Source organism: Maylandia zebra, linkage group LG7, assembly GCF_041146795.1.
Source record: "Maylandia zebra isolate NMK-2024a linkage group LG7, Mzebra_GT3a, whole genome shotgun sequence".
Taxonomy (NCBI): domain Eukaryota; kingdom Metazoa; phylum Chordata; class Actinopteri; order Cichliformes; family Cichlidae; genus Maylandia; species Maylandia zebra.
The window spans coordinates 50,450,032-50,471,181 of record NC_135173.1 but is presented as its reverse complement, the minus strand read 5'-3'; the positions used below and the strand labels follow the sequence as shown (position 1 = coordinate 50,471,181).

At 42.3% G+C, this 21,150-nt stretch overlaps 1 protein-coding gene across 7 annotated transcripts in view; it reads left to right on the top strand.

Moving 5' to 3' along the window:
• LOC101482798 (putative E3 ubiquitin-protein ligase HERC1) overlaps window positions 1–20,716 on the top strand; it is a 43,849-nt gene extending 23,133 nt beyond the window's left edge. For 3 of the 7 annotated variants that reach the window (XM_004549668.5, XM_004549665.5, XM_076886599.1), the window contains exons 39-80: window positions 792–1,080; window positions 1,431–2,191; window positions 2,554–2,767; window positions 5,424–5,593; window positions 6,244–6,327; window positions 7,046–7,232; window positions 7,315–7,442; window positions 7,568–7,776; window positions 7,996–8,255; window positions 8,374–8,426; window positions 8,526–8,723; window positions 9,260–9,425; window positions 9,527–9,776; window positions 10,250–10,478; window positions 10,565–10,839; window positions 11,337–11,464; window positions 11,639–11,766; window positions 12,106–12,333; window positions 12,590–12,717; window positions 12,935–13,134; window positions 13,243–13,348; window positions 13,473–13,604; window positions 13,756–13,854; window positions 13,995–14,168; window positions 14,257–14,541; window positions 14,645–14,710; window positions 14,822–14,947; window positions 15,040–15,178; window positions 15,397–15,578; window positions 15,809–15,964; window positions 16,057–16,179; window positions 16,267–16,369; window positions 16,614–16,783; window positions 16,873–17,011; window positions 17,100–17,269; window positions 17,385–17,554; window positions 17,784–17,949; window positions 18,048–18,124; window positions 18,220–18,472; window positions 18,632–18,784; window positions 19,161–19,466; window positions 19,572–20,716. In XM_004549668.5, the coding sequence (XP_004549725.1) occupies window positions 792–1,080; window positions 1,431–2,191; window positions 2,554–2,767; window positions 5,424–5,593; window positions 6,244–6,327; window positions 7,046–7,232; window positions 7,315–7,442; window positions 7,568–7,776; window positions 7,996–8,255; window positions 8,374–8,426; window positions 8,526–8,723; window positions 9,260–9,425; window positions 9,527–9,776; window positions 10,250–10,478; window positions 10,565–10,839; window positions 11,337–11,464; window positions 11,639–11,766; window positions 12,106–12,333; window positions 12,590–12,717; window positions 12,935–13,134; window positions 13,243–13,348; window positions 13,473–13,604; window positions 13,756–13,854; window positions 13,995–14,168; window positions 14,257–14,541; window positions 14,645–14,710; window positions 14,822–14,947; window positions 15,040–15,178; window positions 15,397–15,578; window positions 15,809–15,964; window positions 16,057–16,179; window positions 16,267–16,369; window positions 16,614–16,783; window positions 16,873–17,011; window positions 17,100–17,269; window positions 17,385–17,554; window positions 17,784–17,949; window positions 18,048–18,124; window positions 18,220–18,472; window positions 18,632–18,784; window positions 19,161–19,466; window positions 19,572–19,757 (7,766 nt within the window). In that variant the 3' untranslated portion in view covers window positions 19,758–20,716. Of the gene's footprint in view, window positions 1–791; window positions 1,081–1,430; window positions 2,192–2,553; window positions 2,768–4,937; window positions 4,967–5,423; window positions 5,594–6,243; window positions 6,328–7,045; window positions 7,233–7,314; window positions 7,443–7,567; window positions 7,777–7,995; window positions 8,256–8,373; window positions 8,427–8,525; window positions 8,724–9,259; window positions 9,426–9,526; window positions 9,777–10,249; window positions 10,479–10,564; window positions 10,840–11,336; window positions 11,465–11,638; window positions 11,767–12,105; window positions 12,334–12,589; window positions 12,718–12,934; window positions 13,135–13,242; window positions 13,349–13,472; window positions 13,605–13,755; window positions 13,855–13,994; window positions 14,169–14,256; window positions 14,542–14,644; window positions 14,711–14,821; window positions 14,948–15,039; window positions 15,179–15,396; window positions 15,579–15,808; window positions 15,965–16,056; window positions 16,180–16,266; window positions 16,370–16,613; window positions 16,784–16,872; window positions 17,012–17,099; window positions 17,270–17,384; window positions 17,555–17,783; window positions 17,950–18,047; window positions 18,125–18,219; window positions 18,473–18,631; window positions 18,785–19,160; window positions 19,467–19,571 lie in introns of all 7 variants that reach the window. The other 4 variants (XM_004549670.5, XM_012918781.4, XM_004549673.5 and 1 more) reach the window with 4 other exon arrangements.
• Window positions 20,717–21,150: the final 434 nt, after the last annotated feature.

Sequence of the window (21,150 nt, the reverse complement as noted above, 5' to 3'; positions counted from 1 at the left end):
TTACAATTATTATAGATGTTTTAAGGCTGTAAAACCCCTCACTACACACTTTATACACTTTTCTCAGACAGGCATGAATATGTTCACACTTTTCTCTCTTGTTTAAACAGTCTCAAAGTTCAAACCGTAGAAAAATAAGTCCAGTATTATAGAATGAAACCAAAGGAACCCGCAGGGACAAAACATTTCGTGGACATTGTTGTGTTTGTTGGGTAGAAAACTTACAAACATACAGTACAGCACTTCAGAGTCACACTGCTAGCAATCGAAGATTGTAAATTTGACAAGTTGAACGCATTCTGTACTGTACAAGAGACAGCACGAGATTGGCTGTAGACCATTGTCAATCAATCAAGACGCAGAACACAGTGCGCTGGAAAAACCCCAAAAAATAAAAAATAACCATGGAAAAGTCCATACAAAAAAATCCGAGAAACAGCGAGGCCGCAAAAGGTGAACCGCATTATAGCAAGGGACCACTGAATCTGTATACAAATGTAGTGATGTACACCAACTGCAGTATTAATTAATCTTTAAACAAGCTGCTTTCCCCACACTGGTCTATTTATTTATTTCAAAATAATACTAACCCCTTATATTTATGCTTTATTTGTAACTTTTTTGTCCTTATTATCAATATTCACTTGAAGTCCATTTCACTTGTTTAGGATTTTATTTAGGTTTAAGGATTCATGATCAACTTGCAGTGGGATACCAGGAGTGTGTGGCACTTGTTTGCCAAATGGATGTTACGCTTTGTTTTACTGTCAGTGTCTTATGTTCCTCTGCAGGCCTCAGTGCGTCACACAATGAGAAGGAAGAGAACGACAAGGACCTGACTGGTGATCACACAAAGGACGTGCTGTCACACTGTCGGTGTCTGTCTGAGGCCAAGCTGGCTGCTCTTTGCACTGAAGTGTGGCCGGTATTTGCTCTGATTGGAGGAGTCGATGGCGGTCTCCGTGCTGGAGGCCTCTGCCTGCACAAACCCAGCGGGCGTCGAGCTATTCTTCTCGGCATTCTAAAGGAAGGAAGCTCTCTCGCCAAGCTACAGTGGGAAGAAGCAGACCTCTCTGTCAGGTATTACAAAATGAGATCATATTCCCACTTACTTCTGATGAATTTATTTCTCTTTTTCGTAAATGACGATTCTCATTAACCTCCATGAAATGATTCTTATATTTTCTTGTCTTGGTCCTTTCAGCATGTGTATGATTCTACTCTTTCCCTTTCTGTTAGTTTGTTTTTCACTCTCTCTACAGTCTGTCTAACATTTTTACTTTATTTTCATCATTTAGCCTGCTGATCTTACTTTTTTTTTTTCTTGCTTCTTCCTCTTCATTCTTAAATCCATTAATCCCTGTTGAATCCGTCCTGGTATCACTCCATGCTGTATCTGTGGGTTCTTCCCATCCTTCCCAATAACTAAGCTCCATGAATTCTTGGTCACCCAGCGACACGCCGATCATCTCACTGGATCCCTGTGACATATCCTGCTGTGATGTCACCCGCCTGGGAGGCCTCAAACCAACAGTGTTGTTAGATCTGATTTATTTGATGGGGCTGCTGGAGGAACAGGGTTGGCTAGGTGCTCACGTGCCCCCGAGAAGGAAGTACTCTGGGGAGAACATCAAAGAATACCTGGATAAAGACATACAAGATGATGTCACGTGGCTGACAGAAAATGAAAGGAAAAAGGAGCAAAAAGATGAGAGTGTCTCGTCACCATCCTCAACCAAAGATGCAGCAAAGATCACTGACCTGCAGGAGTTGACCTCTCAAGCTCAGCCTCTGCAGACATTCCAGACTTCCAGAATGGATGCCTTTGCACTTGAACTTAGGGCACTCAGAGTGTCATACCTTCTCACTGGAGGTTTGAAATCCCTGACTGTCATTTTTAGCTGTGAGAAACTGTCAGATCTGCTTCTAGTGCCAAAACATGAGCCCCCCAACTCCTCGGGGAGTTCCCTGTCCAGTCCAAACTGTGACCAAGCTAAAGCCGGCAGTAAACAGTGGGATGAAAGTGCTGAGCTGAGATCGGTGCTGCAGTATGTGGTGCAGAGCATGGTGAAGTGGGCAGTCAGACACTGCCCCATCAAACAGACTGTGTCTCTTGCTGATTTGGAGAGAGTTCAAGTCATGATATACAAGGGAGCTGTTAAAGGACTGCAGGAGGACAAAGACAACAAGGGTATGTCAATGTTTATATTCACCAGACAGAAAACACTTCATAGAAAATATATAATGCAAAACCTACATGCTATAAATATTTAATCATTAAGCCTTAATAAAAGACCATAGTTACTATGTTAAACAGACTATAGCTACAAGGTAAAAAACTATTGTAGTATGTTAATGATCACTGTTCAGACCTAATATATATTTGTATCTTAACTTTGAATTTTTCTTATGATGAACTTGACCCGGTTCTACTGTTAGACTTGAAGTTTACCCGTGCTTGTCACCACTAATTTGAAAAAATAAATAAATAGAAACATTTGTATAGTAAGAAACTTGGAGTCATAAAAACCTTCACGGTTTCTTTTCCTGCAGAATCAGGCCACCACTTGTCTTCTCAGCCCATCTCTAAGTCCTCGAGCTCTGTGTCCTTGTACAGCGTGGGCTCCGAAGGCACTGCTGTCTTTGGCCAGTCAAACAGAGCCTCTGCCTCATCCTCTAACACAGATTTGGCATCCTCTCTTCCAATAAATCTTCAGGCTGACAGCCTTGATAATTTTAACCCTTTCCTTCCCATCAGCCTCCTCCAGTGAGTATAAATTGTGACAAATATGTTATTTTAACTAGGGATGGGTATCGTTTAGGTTTTATCCGATACCAGTACCAAACCGGTACTTTTGAAACGGTGCCGGTGCTTAAAGAATGGAGAACACAAACTTTGTCCAAAAACCTACCATGTTCAGCTGTATTTTTGTAAAAAGATAACAATGTTAGCCTTTTCTGCAGCTATGGAGCATATATGGTATCACTCTTGGCTGGAAGCAGTGCTTAAACAATGGAAAAAACACAAACTTTATCCAAAAACTTCTCATGTTTAGCTGTTTTCCACTTTTTCATTTTAGCCTTTTTGGCCAGGGTGAAGGGAGTATCTGCCATCAAACAAGAAGACAGCCGCGTGTAACTACGAAGGTGTTTGCTAGTTCACCTTACATGCATTAATGTAATAACATGGTTAGCCTACTCAACGTAAATTACACACGAACAACATTAAGCTACTCACGCAGAGAAGAATGGCTGCTGCTGCCATCATCATCTGTCATCATTTCTGCTACACTGGCAGGGCTAGGGGCCAGGACTCTCCTCTTCGTGTTTTTGGGGGATGTTGCTCCGGGTCCGATAACAGGCACCACACCCACAGTAGTAGTGCACGGTGTGAGGTCTCGCAGCAAGCTATCAAATACGGTGCATTTCTCGGCTTTTAACAAAATGCTATACGTCACCAGGTGTTTCATCAGATTCGAGGTGTTACCTCCTTTGCACAGTATCACCTTAAAGCACTTGTTGCAGGCTGCTGAGTTTGCATCTTTTGCTGTGAAGTACAGCCAGACTTTTGACCGCTTCGCCTTGGGCATTTTTAATCTGTAGCTCTGCTCTAAAAGAACATGCGTACCTGGGCCCGCCTACTATGCTTGCAAAGGTAAAATGATTGGCTAGAATCCAAAGTGTGTGACATCTCAGGAAAAAAAGCACCGAAATAAAGCACCGAAATGTGCACTGCTTTTCGGTCTGGTTACTATCGTTTATGTCAGAACTGGTGCCATAATGGCACCGGATACCGGTACCCATCCCTAATTTTAACTTGATTTAAAGTGATTGTGTAATCCACATGAAACACCAGGTCTGGTAACTTCTCTGACAAATATCACAATAATTAGTCTTATTGTCAGTAGGGCTGCCACGATTTGTCGACTAGTCACGATTACGTCGACTATCAAAATCGTCGACGACTGATTTAATAGTCGACGTGTCGTTTGAAGCTTTGTAAGATCGCAAAAGACGCAGGAATAATAGCAGGATTTAAGAGTGTAATAACGGACTGAAACAGAAGATGGCAGCACAGCATGTACAAGGATGCCAGCTGCCGTTAAACCCCGAAGAAGAAGAAGAAGCAGCTGTGTCCCAGAATTTATATCGCGGCCCAGCGCAGTTTCCAACAATGGCGGTAGTTAGTTTTAATATTACTCTTATTATTCTTTCTGGGTCACAAAATAAACGTTTAACATATTTTCAGGCGAGAATGTAGCTGTGTAAACCTCAAATATCTGCTCAGTTTATCAAGACACCACATATTTTCAAAAGCGCTCCGACGTTTTCGGAGACGTCTGTTACCCACTAGCGCCGTGAGAACACCGGACTCCCGGCAAATTGTTTTCAAACCCACCGCCGTCTTTCGCGACTCAGGTTAAATATATATGAGTCACTTAGATAAATTAAAAATGTTGTTGTTTGGCTTTTTTTTTTTTAGTATTTTATTTGTTCCTGAGTAAATCGGTTTGGCTGAGATTAAAGTTATAGTTTTTACACAGCTGAATAAATGTCAAGCAGACAGCTGATTATCAGAAGTGTGAGATGCTGGAGAATACTCCGGTGTCCTGTTATATTTTAGATAGCAAGGAGTTTATTAAACTTTACCGAAACAATCTGCAAATTTCATTAAAATTGAATAAACTATCATCTTGTCTTTATTTTTAGTTAGCACCTTAAAAGCTTAAAGCTGTAAGCTAATGATAGTTATATAAGAGCAGATGCTGCTGGTGCAATAAGCTGTAGTTTTACGTCCAGTGGATGATGATCTGATTAGTCGACTAATCGCATAAATAATCGGTGACTAGTCGACTATCAAAATAATCGTTTGTGGCAGCCCTAATTGTCAGTCCTCATGTTGTTGCTGATTGCTGCAGACCTGTGTCTTTTGGCAGCAACAGCTATTCTGAAGTCCAGGGAATGGGTGAGTTAGGATGTGTATGGAAAACTGAGTGAGAGATTTTGCCTGCACTCTCTTTAACCAAGGCTGCAGCTCTGCCTGCTTGTTCTTCTTCTAACTCAACCAGCTGACCGTAGTGTCAGTGTTACGTCTGCTTTCAAGAAGCAAACAGAAACACAGCTCTAGTCACATGTGTTAAAACTGCAGATAACATTTAAAGCCCTCACTTTTGCTTGTTTTAACAAGAAGAAGGAGAAGATTTTGACCAAAGACTTCAGAATGATATAGGTTAATATAGATGAATACATAATTAGTTTTACTGTGACTTTCATATATATAGCAGTGAATCAGAATGAATAAAGCTCAACTGATCCTTTCATTTACTTAATATGTTAAATGTCTATTGAAAATGTAACCCTACTGGTGCAGCGCTGCTTCTGCTTTGTCATTACTCTACATGCTGTATCCTCACTTCCTCTAGGCACATGGTGCTAACTCGGTTCCCTACGCTTACGGGACTGGTTAGCACTCCCCCTGTGTTGCACCCTTGCTTCAGCCTTGCCAGCTCTGCTTCTTGTGATGCCTTCACAGAACAGCAGACTAGCTTCATGGAACCCGGTCCCTGCAGCACACAGGCCAGAAGCAGCCTGGGTAAGAATGAGCACAGAGACAATGGTGGGGAGAAAAAACCCACGAGAAAAAAAGTCATCTAATTTAAGAAAAAGATCACATTTTAAGGATTCTGATCAATAATGGAGTGTGTAAAAGAAAATGTCTTAGTGTCTCAGAGGTTTATTCAAAGGAACACAGTAGATCAGTAGTAACTGAGTTGGAATCGTCTGTCTTATGCATGGTTATAAATGTTTAGCCTTTGGTCACAGCAGACTTGCTGCTCAAAACAGCATGTGTTTTGCTCTGCTGTTAGTCAGATATTAATACTATCAAATGCATGCACTCACATGCTTGAATGGCACCTTTGTCTTTCATTGTCATTTATGTTGGTGGCATTCTGAGCTAGGTCCTTTAGACTAAAGGTCTCCTCTGTGTTTCATATCATGGGATAGAGTTGGATTAAAGGGCTAGTTGACTTGCAACTTTAATCATTTATTTTTACAAGCCTGCAAGAAAGTGGAGTTCTTTACATAAGATGAGGAGGCCTTTCATAATCTAAACTTGTAAGAGGCAGCATAAACAAATAAAAACAATTGCTAAATTACACATATACTTCCCGAAATGGAGCTGTGGGCTTGTTTTTGTTTTCTGTTCTTTTGTGCACTTTTTCTTATCTCCTCAATCACCAGAACGGACACAAATGTTTGTCACCAGTCGGTTGCTAGAAATGGGATTCTCTATGAGACATATCTACTGGGCCATGGAGGCAGCAGGTACTGCTTTGTGTAGTGTGTCTGATGCCACAACATTTTTGCTTCATGTGCTTTATCTTCTTAATAGCTGTCCTTTTACTGCATGTTTCAACCTTCCTGTAGTATCTAAAATAGGATAAGTGTCGTTTTGATTGAGAAAATTCTTTTTTCTTTGATAAGAAGTTCAGTTTTCTAGTTTTGGGATTTTCGTGTTGCTGTTCATTGGTGGACATCAACTGAGACTTTCCAGTTTTTCAACTGGGTTTTTGTGAACAATCCACACCTCAGTGGCTCCCCACCTTAGCATTACAATTTACTGATCGGTTTAAGATTCTCTTCACCACTTGTGGTTTTTGCACAGTTCACTTTCTTTAATTTGCAGTATTTCATAAAAATCTCATCTTCACAGAAGATTTGCTTTCATAAAAATGGACCAATTCACAATATTTTGTTCTCATATGGTACACATACATTATGAGCATGTAAGCAACTTAAAGTAAACGAATATTGTCACATTTTTGGCACCACCTTTTTTTTCATCTAAATTTTAGACCTTCACCCTTTATATCACAGATTTCACTCTCTTGTCACACTTGCGTGTGTCAGATGTGCCTGGTGATCTCAGACTATAAACAGTAGTGGTCGCATGGTGATATCTGACATGAATTAGCAATGCAGCACTCTGCGATGCATCTTTTCCTTTTGAACTGACAGTTCAACTTCCCTGTGGTTCCCCCAGATGTAGCAGGTGACTTGGACTCACAAACCATTGAGGTGTTGGCCAGCTGGATGCTAGAGCACCCTCTGACTGAGGAGCAGCAAGTAGCTGAGTCACCAAGACCAGAGGGGGCTCCTGAGACTCCGTCCCCAGATGGGCCAGAGACAGTTCAGTGCCCCGAGCGCCCCACCAGTCACACCACTGAAAGGTGAGGGATCCAATGAACATACACTCAGTACATTCAGTACATTTAATGAGTACACTGACAGCCTCAGTTATTTCATTTACAGCCTGTTGCCCGGGCTCGACTGGATTGAAAGGGAGAACTTCTTGGATGTCCACCTCACTAGGAACAGACCTCCTCCGGCCCGGCGGCGACGCTCAGGCCCCACTCAGAGGACCTCGTTCCGAAGGGCAGGTCAGACACAGAGGAAAATCAAAATGAAATGCAAAACATTTAAACTATGTTCAAAGATCAGCTGCGGACAACAGTTCCTTTTAATATATTGTATTTTCAATTCTAACAAAACCTTTTATTTTCAGACTTGCCATCACCCAGCCCCCTCCCCCAGTTGTATCAACAGCACACAGCTGTCAGTGATTGGCCGGAGCAGGTAGAGTTTCACCCTTACTCTGCTGAGGAAGAGTCAGAGCTTGGCTACATGGATGATCCATACCATGAAGAAAGTTACGAGGACCTCCTCACCCCTTCATTCTTCAGCTTGGAGAGAGACACACTGCAGATAGTGGAGGTGACACATAAGCACTTAATGTGCATGAAAAAATATCATTTTAATCTATCTCAGTCTCTTTAAAGACTTTAATAAATATAAGTGACTGAATTGATATGCAGTTAGTCCAGTTAAACAAAGATTTGACTTTAATGCTTTTTGACAGTCCAAGTCCACATGCATAACTTTTTAGGCTCTTCTCTTACTGTCCTTACATGCATTTTACTATGCCCCTTTTAGGCTGGAGAGGAACACAGTCAGATGGTTAAATGTGAGCTGTGCAACACCCTCACCTTGCAGTTTAACAATCACATAAAGCGACGACACCCAGGCTGTGGGCAGAGTGCTGCACGTAAGGGCTATGACAGCACTGGGGCCTACGTGGATGTTTGGTTCAAAGGGGAATGTGGCTCCAACTTCCCCTTCTACCTCCTCTGCAGCACCTGCAGGGAAAAGTACCTGGCTGCAAATCCAAGCAATCCAAACTCCAAATATGAAAGGTACAGGAGATAATGTACAGATGGGAAATGGTAGACTCATGGAACATGCTCCACATGTATTTTGGATTTACTCTTTTTCTCACTTTTCATCATTGTTGTGTCCTACTTTTTGCTTTAGGGTTAAAGGCCTGACATCAGATTTAATTGGCCAGATGGACAGCACATCTGATGGTATGGAAGGTATTTTTTATCTAGCGTGAGGTACAACAGAACAATTATCTTTGACTTTATAATGAATATACAATATGAATGGTCCTTCTGCTTGTGTAGATGACTGGGAGATGAGCCACCAAGATGAGTATGACACAGAGAAACTGACAGGACTGGAAGATTTTGGGCTCCTGCTCAGACCACTCGGTTTGACTGAGAAGAAGTTGGTACCAGACCCCATTGCCTTTACAGAGCCAGATCCACTTGGAGCGCTAGTTTACAGTTCAGCTTGTCCTTCAAGAGCACCTGTTCCCAAAGGTATTATTTCATTTTGTTTTGTTATACAAAGAACCAAGTGCTGTAGTTTTTTAAGTTAAAACAGAATTACAGAACCTTGATGCATAAAATGATGTCTTTTAACAGGTACAGAACTGAAAAACAAAATGATAAAAAACAAAAATGTGTCTGCAGACTTGTACATAAACTGCCAGGCATTCACAAAGAATCAAGCCATAAAGACTCAGAAGCTTACTGTCCACTGTTTTTTATATTTTGGTGAATGGTTTGCTAAGTTTTTCGACTTGTAACACACGCCCACATTCCTTCTGTGCATGTTGGCAGCAAGACCCCAGGATCAAAACCTAGTTTTATTCACTGCTGGGTGGTGATTCATCGCTCACTTATCATAGCGCGACATCTGAAACACAAACAGTACTTCCAGCTGTCTGTTTGGATCTAGGATTGTGAATATCTTGCACACCCACACTACATAAGTGTTCTTAGGTTTTACCGTTCCATTCAAAATCATGTTTTTCCTTTTAATTAAAATGTTTTTACGTATTTCTTCCCAATAGGGAATGCCCTTGTCGAGCAGAAGACCTCTTTGAGCCTCGGACAGCAGGCAGTATCACTGAGGGACTCTCATGATAGACTGAAAGCATTAAGGAGAGTCACATCCACAGCCCAGATTCTGCTTGCTTACAGCATCGTGATGAGAGCGCTGTCCCAGACTGCCTCAAGGTTAGTATGATTATAAAATCAACAACATTTTCTGTATTCTTTTTTAAAATTTATTCTTTTGCTGAGTAGTTTCAAGAGTCCTTTCCTATTGTCATCTTCAGTGCATCAGTGAGTAGCCAGTCTAATGGACTTGAGTCCTTGGGTCTGGCAGACATCCGTATTCTGGTGCGTTTGATGACTTTAGCGGCAGGTGGCAGGGCTCACACCTGGGTGGACGGTCGGTCCAGTATGAGAGGGCTGGCGACAGATGGCAGCAACTCCACCTGCCTCACTTTTCTTACCTCAGCCATTGGCAGCGTGGTGTCCCACAGTCCTACTGCTTACAGAGAGCTGGTGGAGATATGCACTCAGGTTAGTTTTCTCCTGTCAGTCTGCTGATTATAGATAATTCAGGTTTCTGAGTTCTAAAAGCTTGATAAAGTCATGTGATCTTGTTTAAAATCAGGTTCAGTTGAGTCTTATGTGCAATTTTGGTGTGTAGAAGGTTTAAGTAATTATAGCCTCCATGGACATCCAGTAAAGGATGTCCTCTTTAAATCTTTATTGATGATCTAGCTGAGTGTTGTCTATAGATAAAGATAACTCAAGTTATACGAGAAAAGTAAAAAATTAGTGTCCCAGTATTTTGCATGAGTCACCAAAAAACGGAAAACAAATACAAATGCTAATAAACTTAATCCTATTTTTTTATTTCATAACTACAACACTTTACTCTTGTTTGACTGAACACAAACATCAAAACAATATTTGTTTATTAATATGGTTTGCCTGAACTTCAAGTAATTCTAAAAACGTGAACGTATGTTTAACGTTATTTCTGTTAGGACCTGATGGCAGCAGCTACAGGGGTTAATATTGGAGCCATCAGTGACCCACAGCAAAGAGCATGCCTGAATGCCAGCTTAACAGCTGCAAACCCGGGAGCCCAGCAGCAGAGGGACTATCATGACCAGACGCCGCCAACGTTCCTGGTCACACAAAGTCTGGTGTCCCTGCTCACTGAAAAGAGCCACCACTGTTACACCCCAGACAAAGCTGAACACGAGACTAATGGTGAGAGAGAGCCTGTTTGTTGTACTGGATGCACTGCGTGTAATGATTTAATGCACTGTTACTAAAATAGCTCTCCTCTGGCTCAGATGCAGGAAACCAGGGGGGCTCTTCCTCTTTGACTCCCTCCTCTTTGCCACACCTCAGTGCCAAAGTTGGCCCTCTGGAGCTGGCAAATGCATTGGCAGCATGTGTCCTCTCTGCTCGGCTAACCAGTAAACACCGCCAGTGGGCAGCACAACAGCTGGTGCAGGCTTTGGCTGCCACAGGAAGGGACAGTTCTCATCGACCTCAAACATACAGCGACTTGGCTGGTGACCTGCGGAAATGCCCCCTTAAGAGACTGGAAGGACATTATAACAAGGTGAGTCATATGTGCATCCTTTTTTTGTTGTTGTTGTTTTTTGTGTGTTGTGTAAGATGTGTTTTGTGGTTTGTTTTGCTGGAAAGATTGAGTTTTAATCTTCTCTATTACCATAGGCCTGTTGCTAAAAAAAAAACAAACCACTTAGAATATAAATGATTACACTCACAGCTGTAACTATGACTTTATAATACCTTACACTGCTTGGGATCTTGCATTTCCCAGGTAAATGTGAAGTATATAGTAAAATGAGTTTGCATGTTCTCCCTCTGCCTGTGTGGGTTCACTTCCAGGTACCCACATCAAAGACATGCTCAGTGGTTGATTAGTAATTCTGTCTCTGTGTGTTAACCCTGTGATGAACCTGCCTCTCGCCCTGTGATAGCAGGGATAGAGTCGATCCTCTTGTGGCCCTGAATTAGATAAGCAGTTAAGAAGATAGATGGATGAGTGGATGTAAATTAAAAGTACATTTACACTGTTTCTCTTCTGTTTAGGTGGCCAGCTGTTCCTGGAGCAGTGAGCAGAGTTTGTTGGCTACATGTTCTCAGGACAAAGTGGTACAGCTATGGAGCATTAGCCACAACACCGTGGAGCTACAGACCACCTTCTCCTGTATTACCAGGTTATACTTTTTTGTAGTTTTGCATTTTATACACAGATTTCTCATTTTAACTACCAAATCTAACAAAGCCTTAATTTACATTTCAAAGTCTAATATACTTGCTCATAAAGTTTTAATTATACTGAATGGACTGGTGTTGCTGTAACGTGTCCTTTTTCCCGTTGATACTTGCAGTAAGACAGACCGATCAAGCAGTGAGAGGGCTGGCAGATGTCATCTCATGTCTCCTGTGTACTGGAGTACAGGGGGGAACTTTTTGGCTGCCCCCGAGAACAAACACATCAACATCATGAACATTAGAGGTAGTTCCTACAAGTCTTTTGTTTTTCAGATTTTACAGTTACTTGCAGCTAATAATAAAAACGTAAAATTTATATTTATGTTCTGTAATAATGTCAGATTAATGAAGAACTCTTTCTTTCAGTACTCTGCATTTTATATTAAAATTAAAAGGATAAAATAACTATATCATAATAATAAAAAAAATTAAGAATTAAATTAATAGAGAAAATGTAGAGAAAATTCTCACTTTCTGCAGATGAATATGACACGACTGACAATATCAAGGTACATTATTCTGTGACCTGTCAAACAAAAACACAGACTTTAGCCCATGTGACTGTGTTTCTGCTGCTTTTTAGGATCGCTCTGTCACGTGGAGAACCAGGGTTCTCGGGTCACTGCTCTTTGCTGGGCTCAGGCCTTCAGTTTGTGGGTGCTTGACCAGTCTGCAGCCTGTAAGAATAGACCCGCTGAGAGCCTGTTGGTGGGACGGCTGGATGGCTCACTGTGCTGGCTGCAGGTCACAATGCAGGAAACAGACCTGCTTGTGAGGAGCACTGAACTCACTGCCTGCCACAGGAACGAGGGTAAGGAGAGTCTTACACGCAACTGTTGCTGCTTAAAAACAAAGCTGGTGACCAAAATTGAATCAATATATTAACAGGTGTTGAATCTGAGACACAGCTAAACTGTTCCTGCTTTAATGCTATGCTAACTGCCTGCTTGCTCTAAATTCACAAATATAAATTATGAAGACTTACAGACTTAAGAGTGATATCTATCAAATATTCTTAGTAAACTCTCATCATGCAGAGACGTGCAATAACCTCATATGTCTTCTAGCTCCCCAGTGTGTAGCCTGGCACAGTGAGGACAAAGCGTTTGCAGCGGGCTATCCCAGTGGGAAGATCCTGTTGTCCACAACAGAAACTTATGAGAACGAGCAGCCTGTAGTGCTGTCTCTCTTCCAGGTTTGCCATCCACACTCACTCTAACTGCGATGTATTAGTGAGCACTGCAGAAAATTTGGTCTCGATATTGTGGCAGTTTTATGGGGGGGGGGGTTCTCTTTTAAAAAAATATAAAATAATCTGTCATGTTTTTTCTCTTTTGCTGTGCCACATGATTTCACTTTCCTAACATGAGATGCTTACTGACTGCTCATCTGCCCTGCTCTTTACGATATAGGACAGCGTGTGCTCCTTAAAGTGGGACCCCACAGGACACTTGCTGCTCTGTTTGGGGAGGTCAGAGGTAGTAAAGGTACTGGGACGCTCTGGGAGCTCCTGGGTGACCCTCCACAATCTCTTCCACACCAGTACTGTTAACATTGCCGAATGGTGTCCACTCCCTGGAAGAGCACCTGATCCCAGACTAATGCTGGCCGCGTATGTTTAATACAGTTTTGTAACATTTTAGAGAAGAAGAAGAAGAAAAATTCATGTAGGTTTCATGCTGATCATTGATTTCTGTCTTCCTTCTGTGTGGTTCGACAGAGGTTGTCAGAATGGCTCTGTGTATGTCTGGACACTACCACAGGGGGGCACTGTTGTATCGTTGCCCAGCATGTTGAACAGCCAGGAGAGAGACACTGAGACCAAGGTGAGTTTGGATCTGCTGCTAAAGCTCTTTGGTGCTGTTAATTTTATTTCGTTGCTTTCATAAAGTCACCTGTTTGTGTAATCAATTTTATCTTATGAAATCATCTTTCTTCTTCTCTTTACAGCAGGATAGTGCAAAGTGTGCATTTGTACTTCATGGCCACATTATGGCTGTGAAGTCCCTTTCATTTTGTTCCAGTGGATTAGCTCTAGTGTCTGGCGGGATAGGGGGTCTACTCAACATCTGGTCCTTACAGGTCAGAAAAAAAGATTATTTCTGTTTGCCCCTTAAATTAGTGCCAACATCCCTAATTATTAAGTCCATCTGCTTTGTGTGGTAACGAAGGAACTGCTTGCCGTGATTCACTGCAAAATTGTAATCCATGTGTTTCTTTCTGCTTGTTACAGGATGGTTCGGTGCTACAAACTGTTACCGGTTTGGGTTCAGCTGTCAGCACTACGTGGATACCAAACATGGGGGTTGCTGCCTGTTTTGGAAGGTCAAAGGTAATATGAATCCCTCAAAGCCCTAATGTGTGGCTAGTATATCTCATTTATTTCTATATTTATAATAACGTTAACATCTGTAATCATTTTAATTCCCTCAGTACTGCTTGGGTAAAAATATCTGTTCTGTCATTTCCCAGGATGTTTTGTTGATCTGCTGCACCCCTGACTGGATCAACCAAAATCACGTGCTAGCTTCCTGTCGTATGGTCCTCAGAAGCCAAAACGTTTCGGGTCTAAATCGGGCACCTTGTTTGGCTGTCTTCCTGGAGAGGCTGCCCCTGCTGCTGCAGCAGCAGTACAACTATGAGCGGGTAATTTATTTAAACTGCATGTTGAAGCTATATTGGAGCTGTTTCATGTTCTGCAACTGAGACATGACTTCGAATGTCTTCTCTGCAGACCCATGTGGGAGCTGGCGACCAGCTCGTCCACAGTGCCTTCTTGCAGAGCCTGGCCTCCTTGACAGTTGGGTTGTACTTGGAGAAACACCTGTGCTGTTACCCACACCCGCCACACCACACTTACCCCGATGCTCACTCCTGCCCTCCAGAGTGGACCTGGCTAGTCACTTACGCCACCACAGTGCGCAGCGCTGAGGCTATAGCCAGTGGCACTGCCTTCCCTGAAGCCTTCATTGTTTCAGCATTTCAGGATGTGCAGGACAATAAAATTGCCAAGGCACTGGTGAGCAGGGACATTCTGTTTGATGCTGTTGCTTTGTCTCTATTATATTATAGTCTCTCTTGTATTGACTTCTTGCAACTTTATGCTCTCCTTTGTCCTTTAGGACAATAGCAAGTGGAGTTTCAGGATGGATGAGCAGCTGATGTCGTGGGCCACCAGTAGACCGGAGGTAATAGTTGTGCCATTCTTAAAAACAATTCAGGTGTGAAGGAAACGAAAAAGACAAACATTAGGCTGTTCGATTGACTGAAAGTGCTGTGTGCCCTCCTGTGTCTCTAAGGATTGGCAACATGGGGGAAAGACTGAGGTGTATCTGTGGGGCAATGGACGTTTCGGGCAGCTGGCTGGAATGGGAACCAATCTTATGATGCCTACACTGGCACCCTCTCTGTTACAGACACAGCAGGTACTGTTTCACTCAGGGTGCAGTCTTTGTTCCTTATTGCTGCTCTTTTATAATGCTACTTCACTTTTTTGGGCGATTCAACTGTCTTTCAGGTTGTGTGTGGTCAGAACTGTACCTTTCTGCTCCAGTCCAATGGGACTGTACTGGCTGTAGGAGAAGGACAATATGGCAGACTGGGCCAAGGGAATTCTGATGATCTCTATGTTCCAACTATTATCTCTGTTTTTCAAGGTAAAGTATTCCCAAAGGGGGTAAGAACCAGTCGGCGCTGGTCTGCTTTTGAATCTCTCAGTGTTTTGGTTTTTTGTTCAGGTTTTTTGTCCTCAAGAGATTGGAAGGAAAACTAGTTTCCTTGTAGTACTGCAGTTGGATGTATTCGCTTGTAATTAGGCTTAACTGTTAATTTCCTCTAATTTGTATCAGTCTAATTTACACTTGTCTGTGGGCAGGGTACGTGGTGACACAGCTGGCGACATCTTGTGGGTCAGACGGACACTCGATGGCCCTGACTGAGACTGGGGAGGTATTCAGCTGGGGAGACGGAGATTTTGGAAAACTGGGTCATGGCAGCAGTGAAAGACAGAGGAGACCCAAACAGATAGAGGCGTTGCAAGGAGAAGAGGTCGTTCAGGTATCGAGGAAGTCTTTGCACCAAACTTGTCATGTGATATTTTAATGTTTTTTTCAATAAAGCTAATCATGAGTTTATTGTATTTTATTAAATGCAGCCACTGTTTGATTGCAGTGCTTCTTACTTTGTAGCTTTAAAAAAATGAATATTTTCAAAGTTCACTGACTGAGTGAATTTAAACACAAATATTTGTTGTCATAGATGAATTAAACACAGCTTTGCTTTGTTAGCTCGCTTGTGGCTTCAAGCATTCTGCTGTGGTTACAGCAGATGGGAAGTTGTTCACCTTCGGTAGTGGTGAATCTGGCCGTCTGGGTCAAAGGTCGACATCTAACAAAATGCTACCTGAAAGGGTGGCTGCACTAGAGGGATACCATGTTGGACAGGTAAATCATGGACAGCATTGGCTTTGAATGTAAAAGACTTTAAATGTCAATTTTTATACTGAAAAAAATCAAACTTTGGTTACGTTTCTCAGGTGTCATGTGGTCTCAGTCACACTTTGGTGGTGTCTCTTGATGGCATGGTTGTGTGGGCATTTGGAGATGGAGATCATGGTAAATTGGGAACTGGTTCTTCCACAGCAAAATACTACCCTCAGGTAGGTCAGCGCTACCAAAGATTCACTTTTAGGAATCCTGGAAGGACAAAAAGTTTATGTTTGTGTTATTTTTTTTCCTGTTTGTAGAAAGTTGAGCAACTTTGCAATAAGAGAATTAAGAAGGTCTGTTGTGGAACTCAGTTCTCTGTGGCCTTGGCCTGTGATGGACATGTCTACACATTTGGTCAAGGTACATTTTACTGTCAAATTCAAACATGTTATGTAAACCCAACAGTGTTTGCATTATTGGTTGAAATATTCTTTGCAAGCTTCCCTAAATCCCCAAAAGTTGATTCTGTGCATCTGGATGTTTTCAGTGGGAGACTGAAAATGCTTCCTTACCTGAATGATTGAGCGTACATCAAAAAAAATTTAAACTTCCTGCTACCAAGGAAACTAAAACTTACAAAAAAAAATTGCATTACTTTTTTCAGAGCGTGCGATTGGCCTGCCGGACTCCATGCTGAAGAACAAATCCTGCCCCCAGGTGGTGCCGTCCCTGGAAGGACTGTTTATAGAAGACATTGCTGTGGGCTCTGACCATGTGCTCGCCATGTCCTCCACTGGAGACGTCTATGCCTGGGGCTGCAACAGCAATGGACAGGTAATCGGCGTGCTCTGAAAATGACAGGCTGTGCTTACATTGCAGATTTTAACATCTTGCCATGTTGTGTTTTAATGCGTGTGTTCCAGCTTGGCCTCGGGCACACCAACTCAGTGAAAGAGCCCACGCTTGTCGCAGCCCTCCAGGGTAAAAACATCAGGCAGATCTCTGCTGGCCGCTGCCACAGTTCGGCGTGGACCACCCCCTCTACCTCGATGAAGAACTCAGGTACAGACACATACGGCGTTACATTGCACACACTATGATGGATGAATGGAAACACACCTGGTACTGCATGTTTTACTTTTATCTCCAGGTGGCTCTGGAAATTTCCAGTTAGGCTTTCCACAGTCAGTCCCTCCCCAGTACACCACTCTGAAAGACTGTAGCCCTGATGTTCTCAGCATGCGCCTCAGGGTACTCTACCACTTTTCTGATCTCATGTACAAATCCTGGAGGCTGCTCAACCTGGACACCAAAAATCCGGTACCTGTAATCCCCTTTTTTGCTCTTTTTTAATGTGTTAAAAGAGTAATAAATACTTCCTGGCAATAATTGTGCATCTGTTCCTTTTTATTGTCCCTTCCATCCTTATATGCAGGTGTCCACTTCGCGCTATAATTCAGGAACAACAGCCATTATACGAGGGGAGCTCAGAGGCCTTCTATCACCCAAGGTCAACACTCTGCCTCTTGTGCGCTCGATTGGCAGAACAATGACCCAGGGCAAAACATATGGGCCTCAGATCACTGTAAAACGGCTTTCCACAAGGTAAGAATGACCATGACATTCAGCGTGTTGGCAGCATGTGAATGTCTTCAGGAGCCAGCTGGTGGAAAAACAGGACTTGGCCAGAACAGCTTGCTGTGTTTCCAATTGGCCGGCCAGGATTAATAATGGAATTTCAGGGCTTTTGTTTGGCACCTTTGTTGTTTTGACCTGTTACTTGTTCTGTGTGCCCATTAAAACGTCATATTCCCTCACTCTTACTCCTCTGCAGAGGGCGTTCGAGCAAACCCATCTTCGTGCAGATCGCAAAACAAGTGGTGAGCCTGAATCCTCTGGAGCTGCGGCTGCCGTCACGAGCCTGGAAGGTCAAGCTGGTAGGAGAGGGAGCTGACGATGCTGGCGGAGTGTTTGATGATACCATCACCGAGATGTGCCAGGTGGGGATGAAAGCCGCACATTAACATCAGCGATTGCTAATAATGCAGGCTGGAACGTTCTTTACTTTAACTGATAAATGGTAATGTGTTTACACCAGGAGCTGGAGTCTGGTGTGGTGGATCTTCTGATTCATACTCCCAATAGCTTTGCAGATGTGGGCAGTAACACTGACAGGTGCACATTTAAAATAAAAAAATAAAAACATTTCTGAGTGTTTTAGAAGTGTAACAGAACACACAGCCTCTTGTACTAACTGAGTATCTTCACAGGTTCCTGCTTAATCCAGCGGCGCACTCGGATAATCACATGGTCCAGTTTCGCTTCTTGGGTATCTTGATGGCAGTGGCCATGCGCACTAAGAAACCTCTGGACCTTCATCTGGCTCCTTGGGTGTGGAAGCAGCTTTGCTCGATGCCACTCGGGGGAGCTGACTTGGAGGAGGTGGACCTGCTCACCTACCGCAACCTCCAAGGCATCCTTCACCTCGAAAACAGTGAAATCACTGAGGACAATTTCCATGTGGTAAGATATTGTGTGAACTGGGTTATTGCAGAATGAATTAATATTAATGTTTCCTTTACGCCTTCCTCCTGAGCTTTGTGTTTTTTTTCCCAAGTCCTTTATTTCTCAACCCTTCACCTTATTCCCATTATTATTCCTCTGTGTTATCTCCCTCTGAAGATGATCCCACTGGATTCATTCATGGCCCACAGTGCAGATGGAAGGCTGGTACCTGTAGTTCCCGGAGGTCAAAACATCTCTCTGACCTTTGGCAACCGGACTGAATATGTGGAGAGAGCTCTGGAATACAGACTGCATGAGATGGATTCCCAGGTTTGAAGTGTTGTGGGATGATTTGGCTGTGACTGGCAAAAATGTAGTCAAGTGTTAACATGAAAAAAATGTATCTGAGCATGCAGCCTGCAATCATACTGATCAGGTCGCTTATTTTATGCCTATAGTTAAGAGTAAATGTTTCATGTTACAAAAACTTTTGAGTAGAGTTTTGTATTTCATTTATTTAGTACATTTTTGTTTCAGTTCAGTTTATTTGTGTTTGCTTGTTTCATTTTAGTTTAATTCTGCTTCATTTTTTGTGCCCCGGTCTGCCCGCCAGCTTCCATTAGTGCTCGCTGCTCACCCTGTTTGTTGTTCTTGTTGTTCTCGTCCCTCAGAAGTATCAAAGCTGAGCTTGTTCTGTTATGTCCAGGTGGCAGCAGTGAGAGAGGGCATGTCTACCATCATCCCGTTGCCCCTCGTCTCCCTGCTGACGGCACAGCAGCTCGAGCAGCTGGTCTGCGGCCTGCCAGAAGTCTCCGTCGAGATGCTAAAGAAGCTGGTGCGTTACCGCGATATCACCGAGAGCCACCAGCTCATTTGCTGGCTCTGGCAGAGCTTGGAGGAGTTCACGAATGAGGAGCGGGTGCTTTTCCTACGCTTCGTCTCTGGCAGGTCCAGGCTGCCCTCCAACCTGACTGATATCCCGCAGAAGTTCCAGATCATCAAGGTGGATAGGGTAAGGAGATCACAACCAGGTGACGAAGCTGGTTACATGAACAAATACCAAGAGTAAGATTATTAAGGTTTGCTTTTTTTTTTTCTCTCTGCTGCTCATATTTAGCCCATCAACGGACTTCCAACCGCTCAGACCTGTTTCTTCCTTCTTCGCCTGCCCCCTTACACGAGCCAGGCCATCCTTGCCGAGCGCCTGCGTTACTCCCTTCACAACTGCCCCTCCATTGACATGGACAACTACATGCTGACTCACAACACCGACCCAGCAGACAGCTCTGACACCGAGGACTGAAGCAGAAAGCTCCAGACTCCAACGGGGTGGTGAATGTTTTTCTCCGATGCCATGCACATTATGCACTGAACACAGATTTTTATTCACCAGACTTATACGGTTGTGATGTTTATATGTTGGTTAATTTAAAGATATGCGTAGATTTGAGTTTCTTTTCCAGCTGTGACAGATGTTGTAATTATTGCAGTGCTTATTCTGAATCAAAACTACTACAGGGAAAACAGTAAGATTTTTTTTAAAAATCTACGTGAATAAGCCACAGTTAAGGAGTTAAGGTGCCTGTTGTTCGAAAATGTGTAATAATTTATTGACCTCTGAAACATACTGTAATCAGTAAAACTGTAAAATAAAGAGTGTTTAAATAAGGAATATGTTGTCTAAATAACATTTTCAAGTTGAAGTAATGTAGGAATAAAAAACAAAAGATCAAATGTACAGATTCAGATTTTGAAATGCACATATGATGTATTAATTAAGTGAAAACAAACTGGTTTACACTGGTTACCACTGGTTTGGTTTAGTGTCTTATGTTTGTTTATCTTTGTTGTCTTTAAATGCACTTTAAAAAGTTTGGAGATCAGTACAAATGTTAAATGTAGATGCAAAATATAATGTGATGTGTAGAATTGACATATACCATTTGCGATAGAATTTTAAAAATAGTTTTAAAGATAAAAAGACATTTTCTGAAAGTTTGATCTTTAAGAGAAAATCAGAGGTCCAGAGTAAAGTGGTATTTAGAATCCCCATATATTCCCTGTAAAAAGCTCTATATGGGAATATTATCACTTTGAGCTTCAGATCAATTTATTGACGTTGAAGAAAAGGTCAGAGGTCAAATGTGAGATGATATTTTAAATCTTTAAACAGTACTTTCTATATGTTGACAATACCCACCAAACTTTAAGTTATAAGGCTTTTTTGGGTAAATTTTTAATCAATAAATAATTTAACTGACATTGAACGTTTGTGGATGCAAGTCGAATTTTAATAGCTTTAAATCCCTACAGGTTTACGTTTTATCACAATTCATCCAAAACCTTTGGAGCTGTTTACAGGCAGAGTGTTACGCATGCACGCGAATGCCACCAAAAACCAAACCTCTTTGGTAGCAGTAAATATCTACATATGCCAATGCAATATAAATCAAGTACAAATAAATAAATGGATACAAATACATACATGCATGATTGTGATTGTGAGTTATGTAACCTATTCCAAGGTAACTGACTGACAGCTCTGCTAAACTGCACTGAGACCGATGTGTTTAATCAGATTAGATTATTAGATTAGGATAACAAACTTCATTTTTTAAACAGAATTGAGAAACAATTTCCACCGCCCGTTACAAGAAGAACTCCAAAGCTCTGAATAAAGCTACACATTTGTAACA